At 39.4% G+C, this 18,536-nt stretch overlaps 1 protein-coding gene across 2 annotated transcripts in view; it reads left to right on the forward strand.

Moving 5' to 3' along the window:
• The window catches only part of GBE1 (1,4-alpha-glucan branching enzyme 1), a 143,750-nt gene that overhangs the window by 25,245 nt on the left and 99,969 nt on the right, over nucleotides 1-18,536 (forward strand). For both annotated transcript variants that reach the window (XM_081858475.1, XM_081858476.1), the window contains exons 2-3: nucleotides 9,226-9,395; nucleotides 16,658-16,773. In XM_081858475.1, the coding sequence (XP_081714601.1) occupies nucleotides 9,226-9,395; nucleotides 16,658-16,773 (286 nt within the window). The remainder of the gene's footprint in view (nucleotides 1-9,225; nucleotides 9,396-16,657; nucleotides 16,774-18,536) is intronic.

Here is an 18,536-nt window from a genome sequence, read left to right on the forward strand (position 1 = left end):
TGCTAATCCTACTTCCATAAGGCATCTTCTTCTGTCATCCTTAGCACCCCAGCTCCTCCTTCCCATATCTGCCCATTCCTTTTCTTAATTGCTCTGCTTTTCTTTCCTCCTTTTTGCATTTAGTTCCCCATTTGCTATGCTGTCAAGCTGCCTCTTACACTCCTTCCCTTCCTGCAGCTTTTCTATGTGTATTGCCTACCCTACACTGTTTATTCAGTTTCCTTGACCTAGGGCATCCAGCCAGGAGGCGGTGGGCAGGGACCTAGTCTGCTTGGAATCTCTTTTAAGTTACCATCCTGGCTTATAAAGCTACTCCAGCGAAATGGACACCTTTCCCTTCTGTCGCAGAAGCTGTTCTGCAAATGGTGATAGTTTTCTGAGAAGTTCTTGCATGATCTAATCACAGCTGAAGACTTCAGTACCTAAAGAACAGTACAATACAAATGCAGTAGTCAGTGATACAGAGAGCCACACAGGTAGTTAGGTCTTTTTTATTATGTTTTCACACCTTTCTAACCTTATTTGAACATCTTGAAAGATTGTTGTGTGTGTGGCTAGTGGGTTTTGAAATAATAATGCAAGGACAAGCACATCTCTTCTCCTGCAACTCTGGCATAAGATAGGAGGTGGGGTCTCTATAAAGCCTGGCTTGTATTAGCATCTGTAATGTTCTTTGTCTTGGACTATAGACCACAATAATAAATGAGTTTTAAACCTGGCCATTACCGAAATGCTACTTGCATCTTTGACACTTGGATATATTGTCTAGCAGATTAATTGTAAGTGGAAACATGCAATGGAATAGTTCAAGATAGGTGCGGAGAAGCCTTTGCACCTTTTTATTTTATAGGACCGTTGTCGTTTTCATTGGTGGTACTCCAGTGCAAATGTTTTCAACGCAGGGATAAAAGTGGCAGTGTCTAGGAGTTCAACTATTTCAGTTTGAGTTTTGATTCAGACTTCATAGCTGTCAGCACAGTTGCTATGGGACTCATTGAGTCTGTATTTTTCCACACTTGACCTTGATATACAAAATAGCTGACAGTGGTATCAAATGGGAATTGGCAGGCCGTTACTAACGGATCCATTTTAAAACAACTTCCAGTAAACAAAACACTTAAGAGAGATGCCTCTGACTTTTAAAAAATCCTCTTCCTTTTTAAAAAAACACCCCTCTCTTTAAGATGATTAGCCAAGTCTGAGTGGAGGATGCTTGCATTACAGAGAGATAACTAAGCTGCTTATTTTAATACGGAAAATGGACTGCGATGCAGCCCTTAGTTTAAATGCTATTGAATTACAGAAGGAGACTGCATGTTTATTTTACCACGCATTAGTCAACCAGCAAAATTAATTGTAATGAATGCCTTGTTTTCATCGCTGCAAACAAATTAATAAGCTATACTGCTTCTCTTGTACTTCACCTATGGATGTGATTAATGGTCAGTATTAAAGATGCTGGTATCTTTTGGCAGTACGAAAACCTGAATGTTTAACAAGAACACAATTTCAAATTAAAGTAATAAATCAGAATTACTCAGGGAAGTCCTGTGGCAGGCCGCACTCTTCAGCTGGCATTGGGAATATAGTATTTTGTCCCGCGTAGTTTTGGCAGCGGGCCTCTTTATCAGCTACTGTCTTTCCAGTCACGCTTGTGTTCACGTCTTTGCTACATGCTCTGCTGATTACCTTGGAAAAGGGCAATGCTGTAACTGTTCAACTGACCTTTCAGTTTATTTTCTCTTGTGTAATATGAAACATGAGCTAACAAAGTCTTAGTCTACTGATTTCCAGAAAGAAATCTGTCTCTTTGTATTTCGGCAGCTTTCTTCTCAAATTAGGGTGTCACCCCGCTCCCCACATTAATTTAAAGCAAAATAAATAAATAAAGCCAACGCTCTCCTGCACAGGGATTATTTGAAGTGCTAAGCAGGCAAAATAATCTCTGGATCACATAAACAGTGAGTCTGGGGTGACGGGAAGGGGGGACGAGAGAAGTTGCCTGCCATTCATGCAGTCTCCCTTGAATGAATCAAATTACTGAATGATGTACTGAGCCTTTTAGATCTCTCACACATGATTTGTCTGTGAAGCCTTTAACCAAGAAAGTTGCAAAGGCTTTCAACAATCTCAAATTTTCTTTTGAAAGTGTTACTTGAGTAATATGAAAATATATGGCTCAGTGGTGTTGACAGTAGCATTTAAAAAACAAAACCCTAAAGAGGGTTTGGAATGAACACTTGGGCGGGGGGACGACATGCTTTGTAGCCTCCTGGGTTTCTTTGTCAGAAAACGTGTGTGTGTGTGTGTGTGTGTGTGTGTGTGTTTGGTCCCACAGCTAAAAGAAGAGTTGCAAAATTGTCAATTGCTTTACATTTGGCCAAATGCAAAAAATCCTCCAAGTTAAAAATTATTTATATTACCAAACTTTTAACATTTTTGCATGAGAACAACCTTGCTGGAACAGACTGAATATCTATTGCATTTTTATGCTTCCCCATGACGTAAAGTTCTCTGGGTGGCTTAAAATAAGCCTTAAAAGCCCACAATTTAAATACAAAGTTAATTCAGAGGCATGCTGACCTTAAGTCCTTTAGCTTTAACATTTCTTCTCAATTGTTTCAGTTCTATTGCAGGTTTATCTGCTCCCATTTTTAGTGGTGTTCTCCCCCACTCCTATTTCCCAGCTGTTTTTGGGTTACAACTTCCATCTTCCCTAGCTAACAGGGCTTATGGTCAGGGATGATAGGAATTGTAGTCCAGAAGCTGCTGGAGACCCAATTTTGGGAAACCCTGACTTAGACCATTGTGGGCAAAACAATTTACTGGAGTAATTTTCTGATCGAAGTACCATACTACACTAAAAGCAATGTCCTGATCATTCAGACTTCTCAGTGACATTGTCTGGTATCTGATCAACATATTGGAGCTTCTTTGGACTTGTTGACCAAACTACATATGACCTTATCTGGGTAGTTCTGACCTGGACTGCAGCGCCCCCTCCTTGCCACACATTGCAAGTATGTGTCTCCCAATTTTGAGGGGGGAGGTTCAGGGCTGTGCACCTGAAAATTGGCAGCTGCTGCCCTCCCAAAAAATGGCTGGGTGTGTGCCCTGCACCAGCAAATTTTGCAGTACAATCAAGGTGTTAGTCATGTCAATGGGATCTTTGTTTGCAATGCACATTGCAGAGTGGGGAAATTACAACAAGACTGTGGCAGGGCACCAAAGGTTAAAGGCTCATTGCGTCCCCTCTGGATCCCACTCAAACAAACAGACTGCAAATTGGTAAAATAAACTAATAATACCACTAGGGGGAGGACAAAACAGGTACATGTAGTTTTGTCCGAAATTGTATGGTATAACACATGGGCAGGCAAACTAAGACCCATCTGGCCCAATTGCCCCCTAAATCCGGCCCGTGGACGTTCCAGGAATCAGTGTGTTTTTACATGAGTAGAATGTGTCCTTTTATTTAAAATTCATCTCTGGGTTTTTTGGGGGGTGCACAGGAATTCGTTCATCCTCCCCCCAAAAATATAGTCTGCCCCCCCCACAAGGTCTGAGGGACAGTGGACTGGCCCCCTGCTGAAAAAGTTTGCTGACCTCTGTATAACATGTGGAGCATGGGATAAAGCAAGTTGATTTGGATTACTTCTGTTATGCAGCATGAAACAGGATCATGGATTTCATCCATGCACTTTTATATCTCCACCCTTCTGTCTTGTGGCTGGTAGTGGTTTAATGTTACAGCAGTTGTACTCTCAGTTCACAGTTCTCTTGGTAGTTACACAACTGCCAGCTATTTTGTGGTGCACTTCCCTGTTCCTCTCTCGGATGAGCACCCCCTCAATCACTTGTAAATGTATTTGAGTTTTAATTTCAAAACCCGATTCAAGAGGATCAGGTAATCAATATGGCCTTTTAAGGTTGTTTTTTTTTTAATTAAAAATGACTAAACATGAAGATGCCAGCATTCTTTCCCATTTATGTCACTTGAGTTGGGACACTTGTACTGAAGCTAGAGGTTAGAGGCATCATTAAGTGAAGTGATGCTGAAGTAGGTGTTAGATAAATAGCACCCGTGGGTCCCACCCAATACAAAGCAGGCCACTAAATCTTTAAGGCAACCCCAACATCCACTACACACTTACAAGGTAGTAATGCTCCTTGAGTATCGCATCAGAGTAGTCATGATTAAAATGGAAAGCATAAAAAAATGATTTGATACAAACATTTTCAAACTAATTAATTAAAATTTTTAAAAACAAAACAGTTGCCTTTTGATTTGCAGCTGTGCTAATTAAACAGGGGTCTTTCCGTTATTCTCAGAAGCTTAAACAGTCCATTATAGACAGTGAGAATTATATTTACTAGCATAACTGAACCTACATAGTATTGTTGCCTTGTTTCTCTCCTTGAGTCTCTCACAGAAGTATGACGCACAGTAATTGTACGGGTATAGCTTAGCTCGCGAAGTGAACCTCAGGCCGAGAGGCTGAATGTGGCTGTCCATGTGTCTCTGGCTGGAAGTTACCCCAGACCATGACCATTTCCAAGCCACACCCCTCCCTATACAGTGGTACCTTGGGTTACATACGCTTCAGGTTACATACACTTCAGGTTACAGACTCCGCTAACCCAGAAATAGTGCTTCAGGTTAAGAACTTTGCTTCAGGATGAGAACAGAAATTGTGCTCCAGCAGCGCGGCGGCAGCGGGAGGCCCCATTAGCTAAAATGGTGCTTCAGGTTAAGAACAGTTTCAGGTTAAGAACAGACCTCCAGAACGAATTAAGTTCTTAATCCGAGTTACCACTGTACTGTTCTTCACACTCTATTAGTGCTTTTGTATATATGGATTCTTGAATTGTGATAATGCCTCTTGCTTGCCTGAATGGAGAGATGGGTTCTGTACCACTGGCTTAGCTCGATAGGGAAATGCAGTTTTGGGGGGAAAGTCTTGCTTGATAAATTTCTTACTTGTCATGCTCAGTGAATGGTTGCGAAGGCTACATCTGTTTACCTTGCTAAAACAGCGAAGGAACTTGGAAGCAACTTCTTCTCACTTGGCAAGAAAGATCCCTTTAAGTTAGCATTACACCTTGCAATCCCTTGTGGTCTACTGTGCTTTTAACATCTTTTCCCTTCACCATTTATGCAGAGAACCAAAATTAGGATTGCAAAAGTGAAAACAATCAATACAAGAGCCATGTGACACTTGCTTGGTATAGGACTAACACAGTTTGCCCTTAATAACTGTTGAATTATGGAGGGAATATACATCAACACGTATCGTATTTTCTTTGAGATTCCGGTTAACTTTTGTTGTCTCAACTGCTTGCTTTATTTTTTTGTTTTTGTGTATTTTACTCATATGAGTGCTGCTCACATGAATTTATTTTGGTAAAAAGTTAAAAAAAACAAAAACAAAAGAGGATTGCATGAAACAGTGAACTGAAGTTAGGTAGCAAGTGTTAAGTAATCCATCTATTTTGCAGGCTCTAGGCAAGGAAATGACTGATTAGTCAATCGATGTGTGAAATCCCACCAACCCATTTCACTGATTCTTAGCTCTTTCTGCCTTTTTAGGGTTTCTAGGTGACCATGCCAAAGTAACCACAGAAGCCGCAGCTAATAAAAGTAACCAACCCAAGTTCATCTTACAGGAAGCAGCCTTCCCTAACCTACTGCTCTCCAAACATTTGAACTAGAAAACTCATTCCTGGCCATTGGCTGTGCTGGCAGGGGGTGACGGGAGTTGTAGCCCCAAATATCCGAAGGCTAGCACATTGGGGGAGGATGCTAGTGGGTTAGGAATTATTTCACTCCCCGTCATCAGTCCCAGCCTTTCAACCTTCAATCCATACTTGTCTGCCCACTTCCCTCTTACTCATCCCATCTCTGTATTAAACATTAGGAGATTTTGTTTGTTCCGCTCCTTGTCCAGGTAGTTTGGAATGATTAGCAGTTGCCTGTCCACACTATTTCAGCCAAATCAATGTCAAGACGTTTCATTGCCAAAGGAAGAATACAATTACATATTTCCACACCATACAATGTGTTTTGTAATGGACACATTTTCTGTGGAAATTGTCACCGCTATATATTGTAAATTTTCAACAAAAGCCATTTCTTTTTCACCAGCTTAATTAGTAATGTAATGGTTATACATGATTACTACATAATTAGTAACATAATGCAGTGAAGGTGGAAGTGGGCAGTTTCAAAGTTGTAATTAACTTTTTGCAGAGGACTATTTGTGGTAAGTATGTATTAATTTGCATAATAAATAGAGGAACAGCATAGGAAGCTGCATTATAAGAAGTCAGAGCATTGATCCATCTATCCTTGACTTGCCGCAGTTCTTTACTTTTCCTGTAAAGTTAGAACATCCTAGGTACAGTGGTACCTCAGGTTACATACGCTTCAGGTTACATACGCTTCAGGTTACGGACTACGCTAACCCAGAAATAGTGCTTCAGGTTAAGAACTTTGCATCAAGATGAGAACAGAAATCGTGTTCTGGCAGTGCGGCAGCAGCGGGAGGCCCCATTAGCTAAAGTGGTGCTTCAGGTTAAGAATAGTTTCAGGTTTAAGAACGGACCTCCAGAACGAATTAAGTACTTAACCCGAGGTACCACTGTACACACTTTTTGTTGCACAAGATAACTGATGGCAATCAAAAATGAAGGGAAACAAATAACAATTTGATTGTATGTGACTACTAAGCAATTCTTTACAAAGAGTGGAATCCAAGGAATTTTATACATGTGATTCTTTGTGTACATATGTCATTGCTTCCTTACCAGCTGCTTCACACACTTCCATAAGGTACACTGTGGATGAGCCACTGCATTAGGAAGTCCTTCACCCTCCACAACCCGGCAAAACAAAAAAGATCTGCTGTACATGCAGCGTTCCACACATTTGTTCAAGTCCTAGCCTTTACAGGAACGTCACTATATATAACATATCCAATTAGCATCCAAAAGCACAGACACACACAAGAATATTTGAAAAAGATTAAATTGTAATAATGAAGTCCTTCCTTGACATTTCCAGTCATCAGCTGTTATTTGGTAGAGATGTAAACACTAATAGGTAATTAAAATTTAGTAAGTGAGCAGCATATTTAAAAAAAAAAAATCACAGGAAAGTTATTTGACAGCCTTAAAAGACAGTGAATATTCCCTTAAAGTGCATGGGGACAATGCCACCGTCATCTCCCTGATTAATTTATCTTAAGATGAAACCACCATTTAGGACTATATAGTCATCAGCAACTGAGAAGTGCTGAGATTTACAGTGTGTAAAATAAGGTTTCAGATCAAGTGTCGCCACTTGCCATAAGAGTATGGGACTAGATTTCCTACCTGTCTTCCTCCGGAATGGCACCTGTGCCTTCAATTCATACATGACAAATAAGAAATTTATCAGGCAAGGCTTTCCCCCCACAACTGCATTTCCATATCAAACTAATCCTGGGGTACAGAAACCATCTACGATACGTAGACTCTATACTGGTAGACTTCAGGTATGAATGTAGCTTGGGATGTCCTAAATGGTTTCAAGAGTTCTTTAAGAAAAAAAGACAGTGAGAGAGAGAAGTTTACTTCTCTATATCTGTATTTGTATTTATATTCATGTATACATATATTCATATCCTGAAGCCACATTCCAATTCATGAGGATGCTGATCTCAATGCCCTTAATACTAGGTTGCTCATCACTAACTCCTGCTTGGATCATGCAAAAGACCAGGTCAGCACAGTTCCTGCACCTCTTGGGTTCATGCTTGATAGTACCTGATGTTATTCATGGCCCAGTATTACTCATATAGGTAATGAATACCTATGTGAGCAGAGCAAAGAGACTGAAAGGTTTTTGTACTACAGCAGATTCTGCTTCACTGTGCCCCACAGCAGACTTAAATACAAACACTGTGCTCCTTTGGGATGGGGAACTGCAGTGCAGATGGGCAGTACTTCTGTTTTGGGGTTGCTGGTGCTGGATTTCCTACAATACCCTGTACCCTTTGCCAGAGACTGGATTCACATATATTGCGGCAACTTGTTTTCTCTCTGTGCTTTGACCTTTTCCCCTCCAAAAGTGCATAAATCGTCTTTTCCCCACCTTTTTGTTTGACTTATATTTTATGCATTCAAATTAAATTGCAACAAGCTTTAAAATTCTATCACCTGTCACACATGTTTGTTAAGAAAACAACTTTTATATTTAGAGCTCTAGAGAGCGAGAGAGTGTTATATACTGCATAATAAGAGAACTGACTATGGAGGTTATAGAAATCATTATACTGTTTTGATGCATGATACCCATGGGCAGATTTCCCAGTTGTAATGTTAGGGTTTCTATGTGTGGAACAAGAGCATTATAAGAACATGCCCACTATCCTCAGGCTCTGCTTCTTCTGAAATTCTTACTGGCTGTGAGGTAAATACCCGCCTCTGGAATAAAAGCTGTTGGGAAGGCTTAACCTTGTGAGTTAAAAAAATAATATAATCAACTGGAATAACGAATAAATGAGACCTAAGGACCCTCTTAATACGATGTCTCTAAAGTGACTCTTTCTATACCACAGCTTTAAATAAACCTGAGACTCTTTCCCAGCAGTGGTATTTTCCCCCAAGGTGTAATATCTTAGTTGTCACTATGATTGATGTTTCCTTTGAACAAATGACCCTTTTAAACTAGATAAAACTGAGTATCTTACAATAGAGGTGCCATGCTCTAGCTTTTGTTTTATGAAGAAAAACTGTTTCTCAGGGAAAGTGTGGGATGTTTTGGTGGCCATTTGCTTTAGCATAATGATCCTAGTATTTTGAAAAATTAGCCTTTTAATAATTGGATTCGGTGGAGTGCCACATGGCTGTCATAGTGAATAACAATTCACTCCATCAGTTCAAAGCTACTAGTCACAGAACATATAGTATTCTTATAATGCCAGATATACCTAACTTTTAGAATTTAGAATTTTATGATCTGAACATTTGATGATGCTTAAAAGGAATACTGGGACTATCATCTAATAGACTTGACTGAACAAGTCTTAAAATGGGACTTTCATTGGCAGCTTTACTGAAATTATTTATTTACTGAAATTATTTATTTATTGAATAATTTAGAAATTATTCAAAAATTGTTTACTGAAATTATTAGGCAGCTTTACTGAAATTATTTCCTTCAATGCATTTTTCTATTGAAAGGTATAGTCTCTTCCATAGCATCTTGAAGAACATTGAAGAAAATGAAGGTGGCCTTGACAAATTTACAAAGAGTTACCAAACATTTGGAGTCAACAGATTTATTGATGGAGGATTGTACTGTAAGGAATGGGCTCCTGGGGCAGAAGCTGTGTTTCTTACTGGAGACTTCAGTAAGTATTTTCAAGCACATGTTTTATGTCTTATCCTCTGTATGCGTCTGTTTTTCTGTTGATCCTGTTTTTATGCCCATATTTTCATGGCTCTGCACATTAGTTTTTTTAAATAAAGGATTGCCAGCTTCAGGGCTAAGTGCAAAATTCGTTGTTGCCAGGTTATCACTACAATCTTAACAGTATATCAGAAAATGCAATTTGATGTTGAGAGGGGAATGTGTGAGTGAACAATGGGTGGCATTCACTGATGCTTTTAATGGAAGACCTAAGTTCAAATCTCTTAATTAACCATGAAACACACCAGGGGAACTTGCTGGTTCACTATTTGTCAGTCTAACCTGGCTCACAGGATTGTTGTGAAGATAAAATTGGGGGTGGTGATCGACACACCATGTAGGCCACCTTGAGCTTCTTGAACAAAGGCAGGTTGCAAATAAAATGTTAAATACATCTAGACACATTAATTTAAAGCTTCTTCTCTAATTAAGAGAAAATAGTATGTTTTTGTTTTTTTAATATCCATTTGAATGACTATTTGGAAAAGATGGGACTGCTATTGGAAAGACATGGCAGTAGAGCCCAACTGACTTCAAGGTCCTTTGCCTTTTGGCATGTGTGGTATAAAGGCAACAGAAGTGACTCTACAGAAGTGACTTCAAGAAGTGCCACACCTTTCTGGGAATTTTATCATTTGGACTAGAAGTGTCTTAAGTGCAGCCTTCTAGTATTCTCTGTCCAGTTCTTTGGACTCTGCAAGGCCACACCCATTTCCCAGACTACATTGGCTCTGCTCTGAGCCCTCTTTAAGTCCTTTGGGTGACTGGAATGCATTATTGAGCTGTGGCAATGCCTCTTGATTGATGTAGAATAGAAAGATGTTCCTCCTAAAGGAGTTGGCTTTCAATAAAAGAAAAGGCAAGGAAAAGAACCCTGCAATAAGGAGAAATAAGGGTAAGGTGAAATCCTATGTTTACTCAGATATAAGTCTTACTGAATTTGGTGGGGGCTTGCTCCCAAGTAAGTGGGGTTATGACACAAACCTATGGTGGCAAAACACATATTATAAATTCCTTGTCAAGCTTTCTGGCAATGTGGACGGAGGTTTAAATGGAATGAGGTAAACTAAGAATCACCACTGAAGACAGCAATTGGAAGTTGCTATGAGCAAAAGTAATAATATGGGCAGCATAGTTTTAGATAGACCAGAGCAAAAAGCATTACAATAATCAAGATGTGAAATATTAAAGGTCAAATAAGCATTTTTGAAGTTGAAACAGAGAAAGGAAAATATGAGCTTGAGCAACACTGCTAAATATAAAAATGACAAGATTTGACAACAGAATCAATTTGGTGGAAAGAGAAAAGTCAAAAATTGTACTAAGACACTACATGTAATCAAGTTTGTGGAACATAATTTTCAACAGAGAATGTGTGTGTGTGATTTTTTTCATCCTAAATAATCAGCTGTTTGACCTATATTAAGCTTCAGGTGGCAATGAGGTATGAAGACAGAAGTAGCCAAAGGATGGTCAGGAACGTAGTAATGATTAGCAGTAGAAAAAAGAAAAGTAATGTTGAAAGCTGTCAGCATAGAAAAGCTACTGGAATCTAAAAGAGGAAATGAATTTTCAGTGTGTGAAAAAGATGGATCACGAACAATGGATCTGAAGATCCCCCACAGACTGAGTAGAAAAGAGAAAACTGCTGGCAAACGCTGAAAGCATATAAAACATAAAATATAAAAACAAAACCAAGTGAAAACTCCAAAATGCTAGACTAAAAAGAAATGTGGCGAAGAGAATCAAAAGCAGCATCTATACTGGCGAATAAAGTATTTAAGGCCATGATTCTTTCCTAAGAGATTATTACTCATGAAAAAGGTCTTACTAATGTTTCCAGGTTGAAGAGACCAAAAGCCAGATTGAAATGGGGGTAAAGAATTTACTCAAAATATCCTGAGACAAATGGATACCAATCAATCAACAACCTGATAACAATACAGAAGAGTACTTAAAAAAAAAGTCTGTATTTTAGTAGAAGTCATTGGTTGAGAAGTTGACAGGGGCTTGCATAAGGAAGGAAACCTTATATAACACATTCTGATCCTGCAGGGTCAACATGTAAAGCACAGTTGAACGAAACTGAAATTAGAAAGTTGATAGCAGAAATTAGATGTATTTGGCTTACAAACATCAAACTTGTAAATTGCTCTAAGAGCTTGACGTGCTTATTTTCATTCAATAACTGGCTGACATACTCTTAATTTGAGTGTCTTAATTGATTTGGGTTTCAAAAAGAGCATTAAAAAAATATTCTAGTGCCAGAAAACATCTTTCATGTTTGCTGTGTCTCTCGTGATTTACAACAAATGAACCTTATTGGTTCCATGCAATAGCCCTAAGTGTTCAGTGATCAGATGCTGAGTGAAGCGCTAGTTTCATTCAGCTACTAAGTGTGCATCTGCTGTTGTGAATGCCAGTATGTCCTGGTCCCAAAAAGCAACTTGAAAGGGAAGAAGAAGTTCACCACTGGTCACTCTCTCCATATATGCACCTGACATGCTGATAATCTGATCTTTGGTTTTCACACTAACCTTCTAGTTTAGTACCTTTAGCTTTGCACTGAGATGATTGGGCTGGACGCATTTACATTTTTATTATGTATGTCAGTCTTCCTCCAGGGTGACTAGAGGCAAAGAATGTGGATTCTGTACCTTTTAAATAATTCGATAGAAAAGGGACATTTACCAGATTCTGCATGTCATGCAAAACTCTCCCCAATGTTCTTAAATGGATTGAATGCATCTCTTTATAAACTTAACACCACTACTTCAAGATGCTAATAAAACTAATCAGTAAGATGTCTGGAATGAATCTTCCTTTAGTCTTCTAGATGAAAAATTATGTCAGTTGCCCTATATATCTTATTCATCAACAGTCAAAGTAGAAGATTTATTCCCAAGGGGGCAGTTAATGGAATCAAAAGGCCTAAGGAATGGAAGTTGTCATTAAATGCAGATGGGTATCAGTAATATTCCCAGGAGGAATTGGGCTGCAAAATCCCAAAGACATAGAATCAAGTTGCTAGTGATGTGCTTGCTTTAATATTATATCATTTTCACCTACCTTTACATTTCGATTATGTTAAAATGCCTCAAATTTAGTTTGGTTTCTGTTTTTATATTTTGTACAGCACCTAATAGGTTTTAGGGGCTTTGGAAATAAATCAAATTAAATACAGAATTTATTATTAACTTGGGAGCTGCTTGAAACTCAGAACTGAGTTTCTAGAAACTAAACTAAAACCTAGAATGCCAGATTCCTTTTAAAACTTATTTTACCAAGTAACTGCTTCATTATGAGCAGAGAAGGTGTACCAGGCCTGGAACTAAACCAGCTTCTCTCTCCCTCCTTCTGTCTCTGGAAGTTCAGTCTTTGTTCTCTTCCTGTTTCTTTTGCAGTGAGAATTGCTTAGCTTCCATCTGCCCATGACACTGCAGGATGAGAAATAAGTGTGTGTGAGTGAGAGTACACACCATCCTTTATTTTAACTTTTAGTGTGGGCCTCCAGTTGCGCTGAACCAAACGTCTCTTGACTTACCCCAAAAAAGCCACTCAAGACTATTAAAAGAACATTCACAGCATTACGATTTGTCAATTAGTAGTTTTAAAAGCTTAGTAAATCATGTATATGAGGCAATTAGTAAGCTGAAGCTCTGATACGAGAGGCGGTATTGACATTATAGTTTCCTGAAAAGCTTCTGGTAAATGACACTGAATATTTTATTTACACATTTTATTGCTTAGTAACTAAGGGAGTACAAGCAAAATATCAGTATCTTAGAGTTTGCCACTTCACAATAAAAGTCTTGTTCATGTATATTTAGAACCTTGATAGATGGTTTAAGACAGAACCCCCACCCTGATGCCCTCCAAATCTTTTTTGACTGCACCTGTCATCTGCTCTAGCCCACACAGCTGGGGATAATGTATTTCAGACTAACTATGTATTTCAGTCTAAATGCATAGAGCTTCTCTAGCTGCTGTTCATGAATGCATGGCACTGACATGGAGAAACTTCACAAGATTGGCTCAACTACATAGTGTGCAGAAAGCTAACATTATGGCCAGTTGTATGGCTATAGTTCCATGTGGAAGTCACATTTTCCTGCAACTTCTGTGTCGGTTTCCTAAGAAATTGTTCCTGAGTGTTGATGTATGCTAAAAAAGCATGACTTGGAATGTCACATTATTTGACACTTGGCAGTTCCCCCCCCCTTGAATTTTTATCGTACTGAAACTTTAAGTGCTGTTGGTTTCATGCCAGTGAATCAGTGCAGTTTTCTGTTTTATTTTTCTTTTAAAAAGGCAACATAAAGTATTTAACCTCTGCCATTGCATAGCCCCTTGGGTATCTGTGATATGACATTCATACTGAATTGGTAGTTTTGGGAAACCCTGGCCCCATGACTTTAGCATCATGGGGATGAGCCACACACTTGCCTCCCATACCTCTCTTTCTTCAGCAGCAGTTTGGAAGCTTCTGCAGCTTGTTGCGATGTTGCCAACTTGTACAAACTTAACTATCCTTTGTTGAAACAAGCCCACTTCAAACCATGCAAACCTGCTTGCAGCTGTGCTGCAGTAGCAGAGAATGAGCAGGCATAGCACACATGAGCTGCGGTGGAGCACTGGGTGTATACACAGTTACTAACTAAATGCAGCTTTGGCATGCAGCTTTTGCTTAATATAGTCAGTCTGAAATATGATTACTGGGCTAGGTTGTTGAGCTTGTGAGAAATTGAAGTTTTCAGATGGCGCTGAGGAATAAGTGTCAGTGCCCCTTCCCTTCCCTATCAGGATAGCTGGGCAGAGGAGAGAGGTTCTTGTTCTCCCAGCCAAGCAGAAGATGCATCTTGAAGACAGATTCTGCTTGCCTTAGATCAGGTATGTCCAACAGGTAGATTGTGATCTTACAGTCAATCACGGCGGTGTTACAGGCAGATTGCAGGATTAATCTAAGTGATCGTGGGGGTCCTCCTGACCGATCCCTCCGAAAAGCTCAACAACAACCGTGGCCACTCGAACGCCCAAAAAGGTCAACAACTCCTGGCAATGACAATAGGTAGATCACTGCCAGTTTTATTATAGTGAGTCTCTTGGTAGCTGGACGTGCCTACCTTAGATGACCCAGCAGACTCCAGTTGTCCTCTCTATAACTTGCCAGATCTCCTCTATATTTCAAACAGCTGCTTGCGAACTCCCCTGCTGAAATATATCGCTTCCTCTACACCCTTATAATAATAATAATATTTAATAATAATTTATTATTTATACCCTGCCCATCTGGCTGGGTTTCCCCAGCCACTCTGGGTGGCTCCCAACAGAATATTAAAAACACGCTAAAACATCAAACATTAAAAACTTCCCTAAACAGGGTTGCTTGCAGATGTCTTCTAAAAGTCAGATGGTTGTTTCCTTCATTGACATCTGATAGGAGGGCGTTCCACAGGGCGGGCCCCACTACCGAGAAGGCCCTCTGCTTGGTTCCCTGTAACCTCACTTCTCGCAGTGAGGAAACTGCCAGAAGGCCCTTGGCACTGGACCTTAGTGTCCAGGCTGAACAATGGGGTGGAGACACTCCTTATTGATTTATAGATCTCCAGCCTTGATTCCTGCCTGCAAAAAACCTATTGTCTGTGTGTTTGTGAAATGAAAAATGTAGGTGTTCTTAAAAACACTATATATATAGATGATAGATAGATAGATATAAAATTGCTCAATATATTTACAGTATGTAGATACAAACTTCCAATGTGACTAAAATACATTGCCAAAACTCAATCAATCAAAATGAACCAGGCATGAGTTGGAAGGCCATTGAAATGTCAGTGGGTTAGATGGGGGGGGACTAGCATGTCCTCCCCCCACCCCCATGGAAGACCTGCATAGGGTTACAGTTGAATTATTTTGTAATTGTACTAATGCTGTTGCATTTTAGTGTTGCAAACCTTAATATACCTAGTCCCAAATACATGTTCTGTTGGTGAAAATGCATTTTATTCAGAAGAATGAGGAGCAAACCTTCATCCCAGGTCGTTTGTTAACCTTTCCCTGCTGGCATAAATGTTAGAATAATAATGAGAGAGAGGTTAGGAACAGAAAAAGAAAGTTTTTTGCAGCTGTCTGTATAGTCATGGCAGTTGGGTTCAAATGAACTGATAGTGGACGCATATGGGGAGAATCCTAACATGTTCACAGATAAAGGAAAAGAAGAAAAGGAACTACTTCAAGAAATGTTAAGAAAGATCAGAGAGAGAAGATTGCATTTGGCAAGGACAGAGTCTCGGGAACAGAGGGCGCAAGGAAGAAAGAATAGTAAGATCAGCTGTATCAGTGATGGCAGAAACCTCTCAGTGAAATACAAAGAAAAAGTGCCATCAGTAGAATGTGTTGTCACAGATATGCACGAAGACACTTTTTAGTGCAATAATCTGGGCAAAATCTAGACTGAAAGGAATCAAGTAGGGAATTGACAAGCAGGAAGTTGAAACGCTGAGAGAATGTGACACATTCTAGGCATGGACAGGAAGGGAAGTGGAACAGGGTAATGAGTGCTATCCAGTCACAAGGGATCAAGAAAGAGTTTGAGGATGGAAGGTACAAGAGCAAAACCACAAGCGAATTTATGAAAATGCCAGAAGACACTGCAAGAGCGGACTAATACATGAATCGGTGGAATAGGCTGGGGAGACAACAGATAGCAGACCAAGGAGGGAACTGTTCTTCTGCCTACCACCCTCAGTACATTTTGTAGAAAAGTGGGATATTAATGATTATTCTTCGTTGAAAATAATGGTCTGATAAGTAGATTGAAACAGAGGACCTTTTAACTGCAGCTTTTGCCAGCCTGGGGCCTTGAGATGTTTTGGAGTATAGCTCCTATTGGCTCCAGCCAACACAACTGGTTTCATTAGAAGAAAACGTTGAAGGAAGATGGCGTTCAAAAGAAACATGAAGAAGAGGACCAGTATGCACTGTGACAGGTATTATCAGGGAAGTATTGAGGGAAAAGCCTAAGAGGGAAACATGTGAAAGGAGGATGAAGAAAGGAGTTTTATGCTTTAAAAAATCTCAAAGTAGTAAGATGTATTGCACAGAAAGAAGCTTGGTCTTCATCTGCGCCCACTTTCTCATTTTACATACTAATGATGCATTTTAATACATGTTCAATATTTTAGTACTTTTCTTTTATTGCAGATAACTGGAATCCATTTTCTCACCCATATAAGAAAATGGATTTTGGGAAATGGGAGTTGTTCATCCCACCTGGACCAGATGGATTTCATCCTGTGCCACATGGATCAAAACTAAAGGTGCTCGTTTTAAAATTGTACTTTTGCTCTATCCAGTCATTCTCAATTCCTGATAGTGAAGTTTTTCCTGCTGTCGCTCTGATGTGCCAATTTATATTTTAAAGTTCAAAGGAGACTTGCAGATTCTTCTCTTCGCCTACATGGCTTCCTGTCAAAATAATATAAAATACAGGTATCACAACACTGCAGTGAACAAAAGGGTTTATGGTGAATAAGGAAGGTGACTTTACTGCAAACCTAAAATGGCTGAAGATGGTTAAGGGTTTAATAAATGTTGAGAGAAACCCAGGCAGAGGCTTACAAGTTACAGGGATGGGACTTTTTAGAAAAGGTTGTTTGTTTGTTTTTCCAAGTTATGTCCCATCTGAAGGAAACTTGTGGAAATTTAATGACAAATGAATACGCTTTGACTTGCATCCTGGGAAATGTGAATGCAGGATGTTCACAAAAGGGGCACATCTTTGTCTCGACCTTCTTCTGCTTCCCTCTGAAAAGCCACTCTGGAGACTGAGTGTTGGGGACTGCTGGGGGGGAAAAGGCATTAGCCAAAATTCGATGGAGAATTGAATCTAAGGAGCCATGACTGGAACCAGATTAACTGCCAGCCAAAGGCTCCATGCAACTGCCTGTGAAAGAGCTTAGAGTTTACATACTTCTGTAACAACATTCTAGAGCAATTGACATGTTTTAGCTTTTTCAAAAGGATGTGTAAGTGGAATAATTTTGGAAATACCATAGAAATGACTATAGATCAAAGGTACTGGGATGTACTGTAGAAGGTGCTCCCACATCCCAGGAAAGACATCAGGCAGCGATAAAGAAGTGGTGCTGTGTTTTGTTTAATATGTATATCTAATACTCTGATCCATCCAACACTTAAGGACTTCTTCATCAAATCCCCAGGTACAGTTAGGGGGAAAATATCTTACCTACAATATTAACCCTCAAAGAACCATAATGTATTTCATATATTTTACTGTGCAGGCTTGGATGATGCTAGTCACACTTCTCTGAAGTCTCTCAGCCCCACTCACCTCACAGAGTGTTTTGTTGTGGGGGAGGAAGGGAAAGGAGAATGTTAGCCACTTTGAGACTCCTTCGGGTAGTGATAAAGCGGGATATCAAATCCAAAACTCTTCTTCTCCTTGAAAGTTTGCAGCTGTAAGATGAGGGGCACTTCAGAACAACACACACACACAAACAAACACACAATCTCATACAAGAAGATGATGGGATCCAAGCCATATTCTTTTCCTCACATTTTTAAATAAAAAAAAATAAGGATAAAGTTTTCCACAAATGCAAATTAATCTTTTGAAACTTCACCACTGTGGCACGTGCCATCATGGCTCTAAAAGAGACAAGTGGAATAGGGTAATTCAGAAAATGCTGGTATTATTTTATTTTATTAAATAGATTTTTTTTACCCCACCTTTCAGGGTCTCTACCTGCAGAAGGTGGCTTACAACACAATCAGTGAAAATAACAACGTACTATATAATAGCAAATTATTTAAAATAGCAAAACAACATTAGTGGTTCACTTGAAAAGAAAAGGCAAATAAGGGCAATATGTTCTTAATGCTAAGATGTATTCAATATTAACATTAACTATATTCAGAATATTGATGATGGTTGCAGTCAGATATCATGATGGTAGCCCAGCTAATTTATAGATTTCATTATAGGCTTGTTGGTAAATGATAGGAATGTTCTGGTTTCCTTTAAATTTACATTGAGCTGGAAAAAAAATGCAAGAAATCT

This window comes from Podarcis erhardii (genome assembly GCF_964252035.2).
Source record: "Podarcis erhardii genome assembly, chromosome: 4".
In the NCBI taxonomy this organism is placed as follows: domain Eukaryota; kingdom Metazoa; phylum Chordata; class Lepidosauria; order Squamata; family Lacertidae; genus Podarcis; species Podarcis erhardii.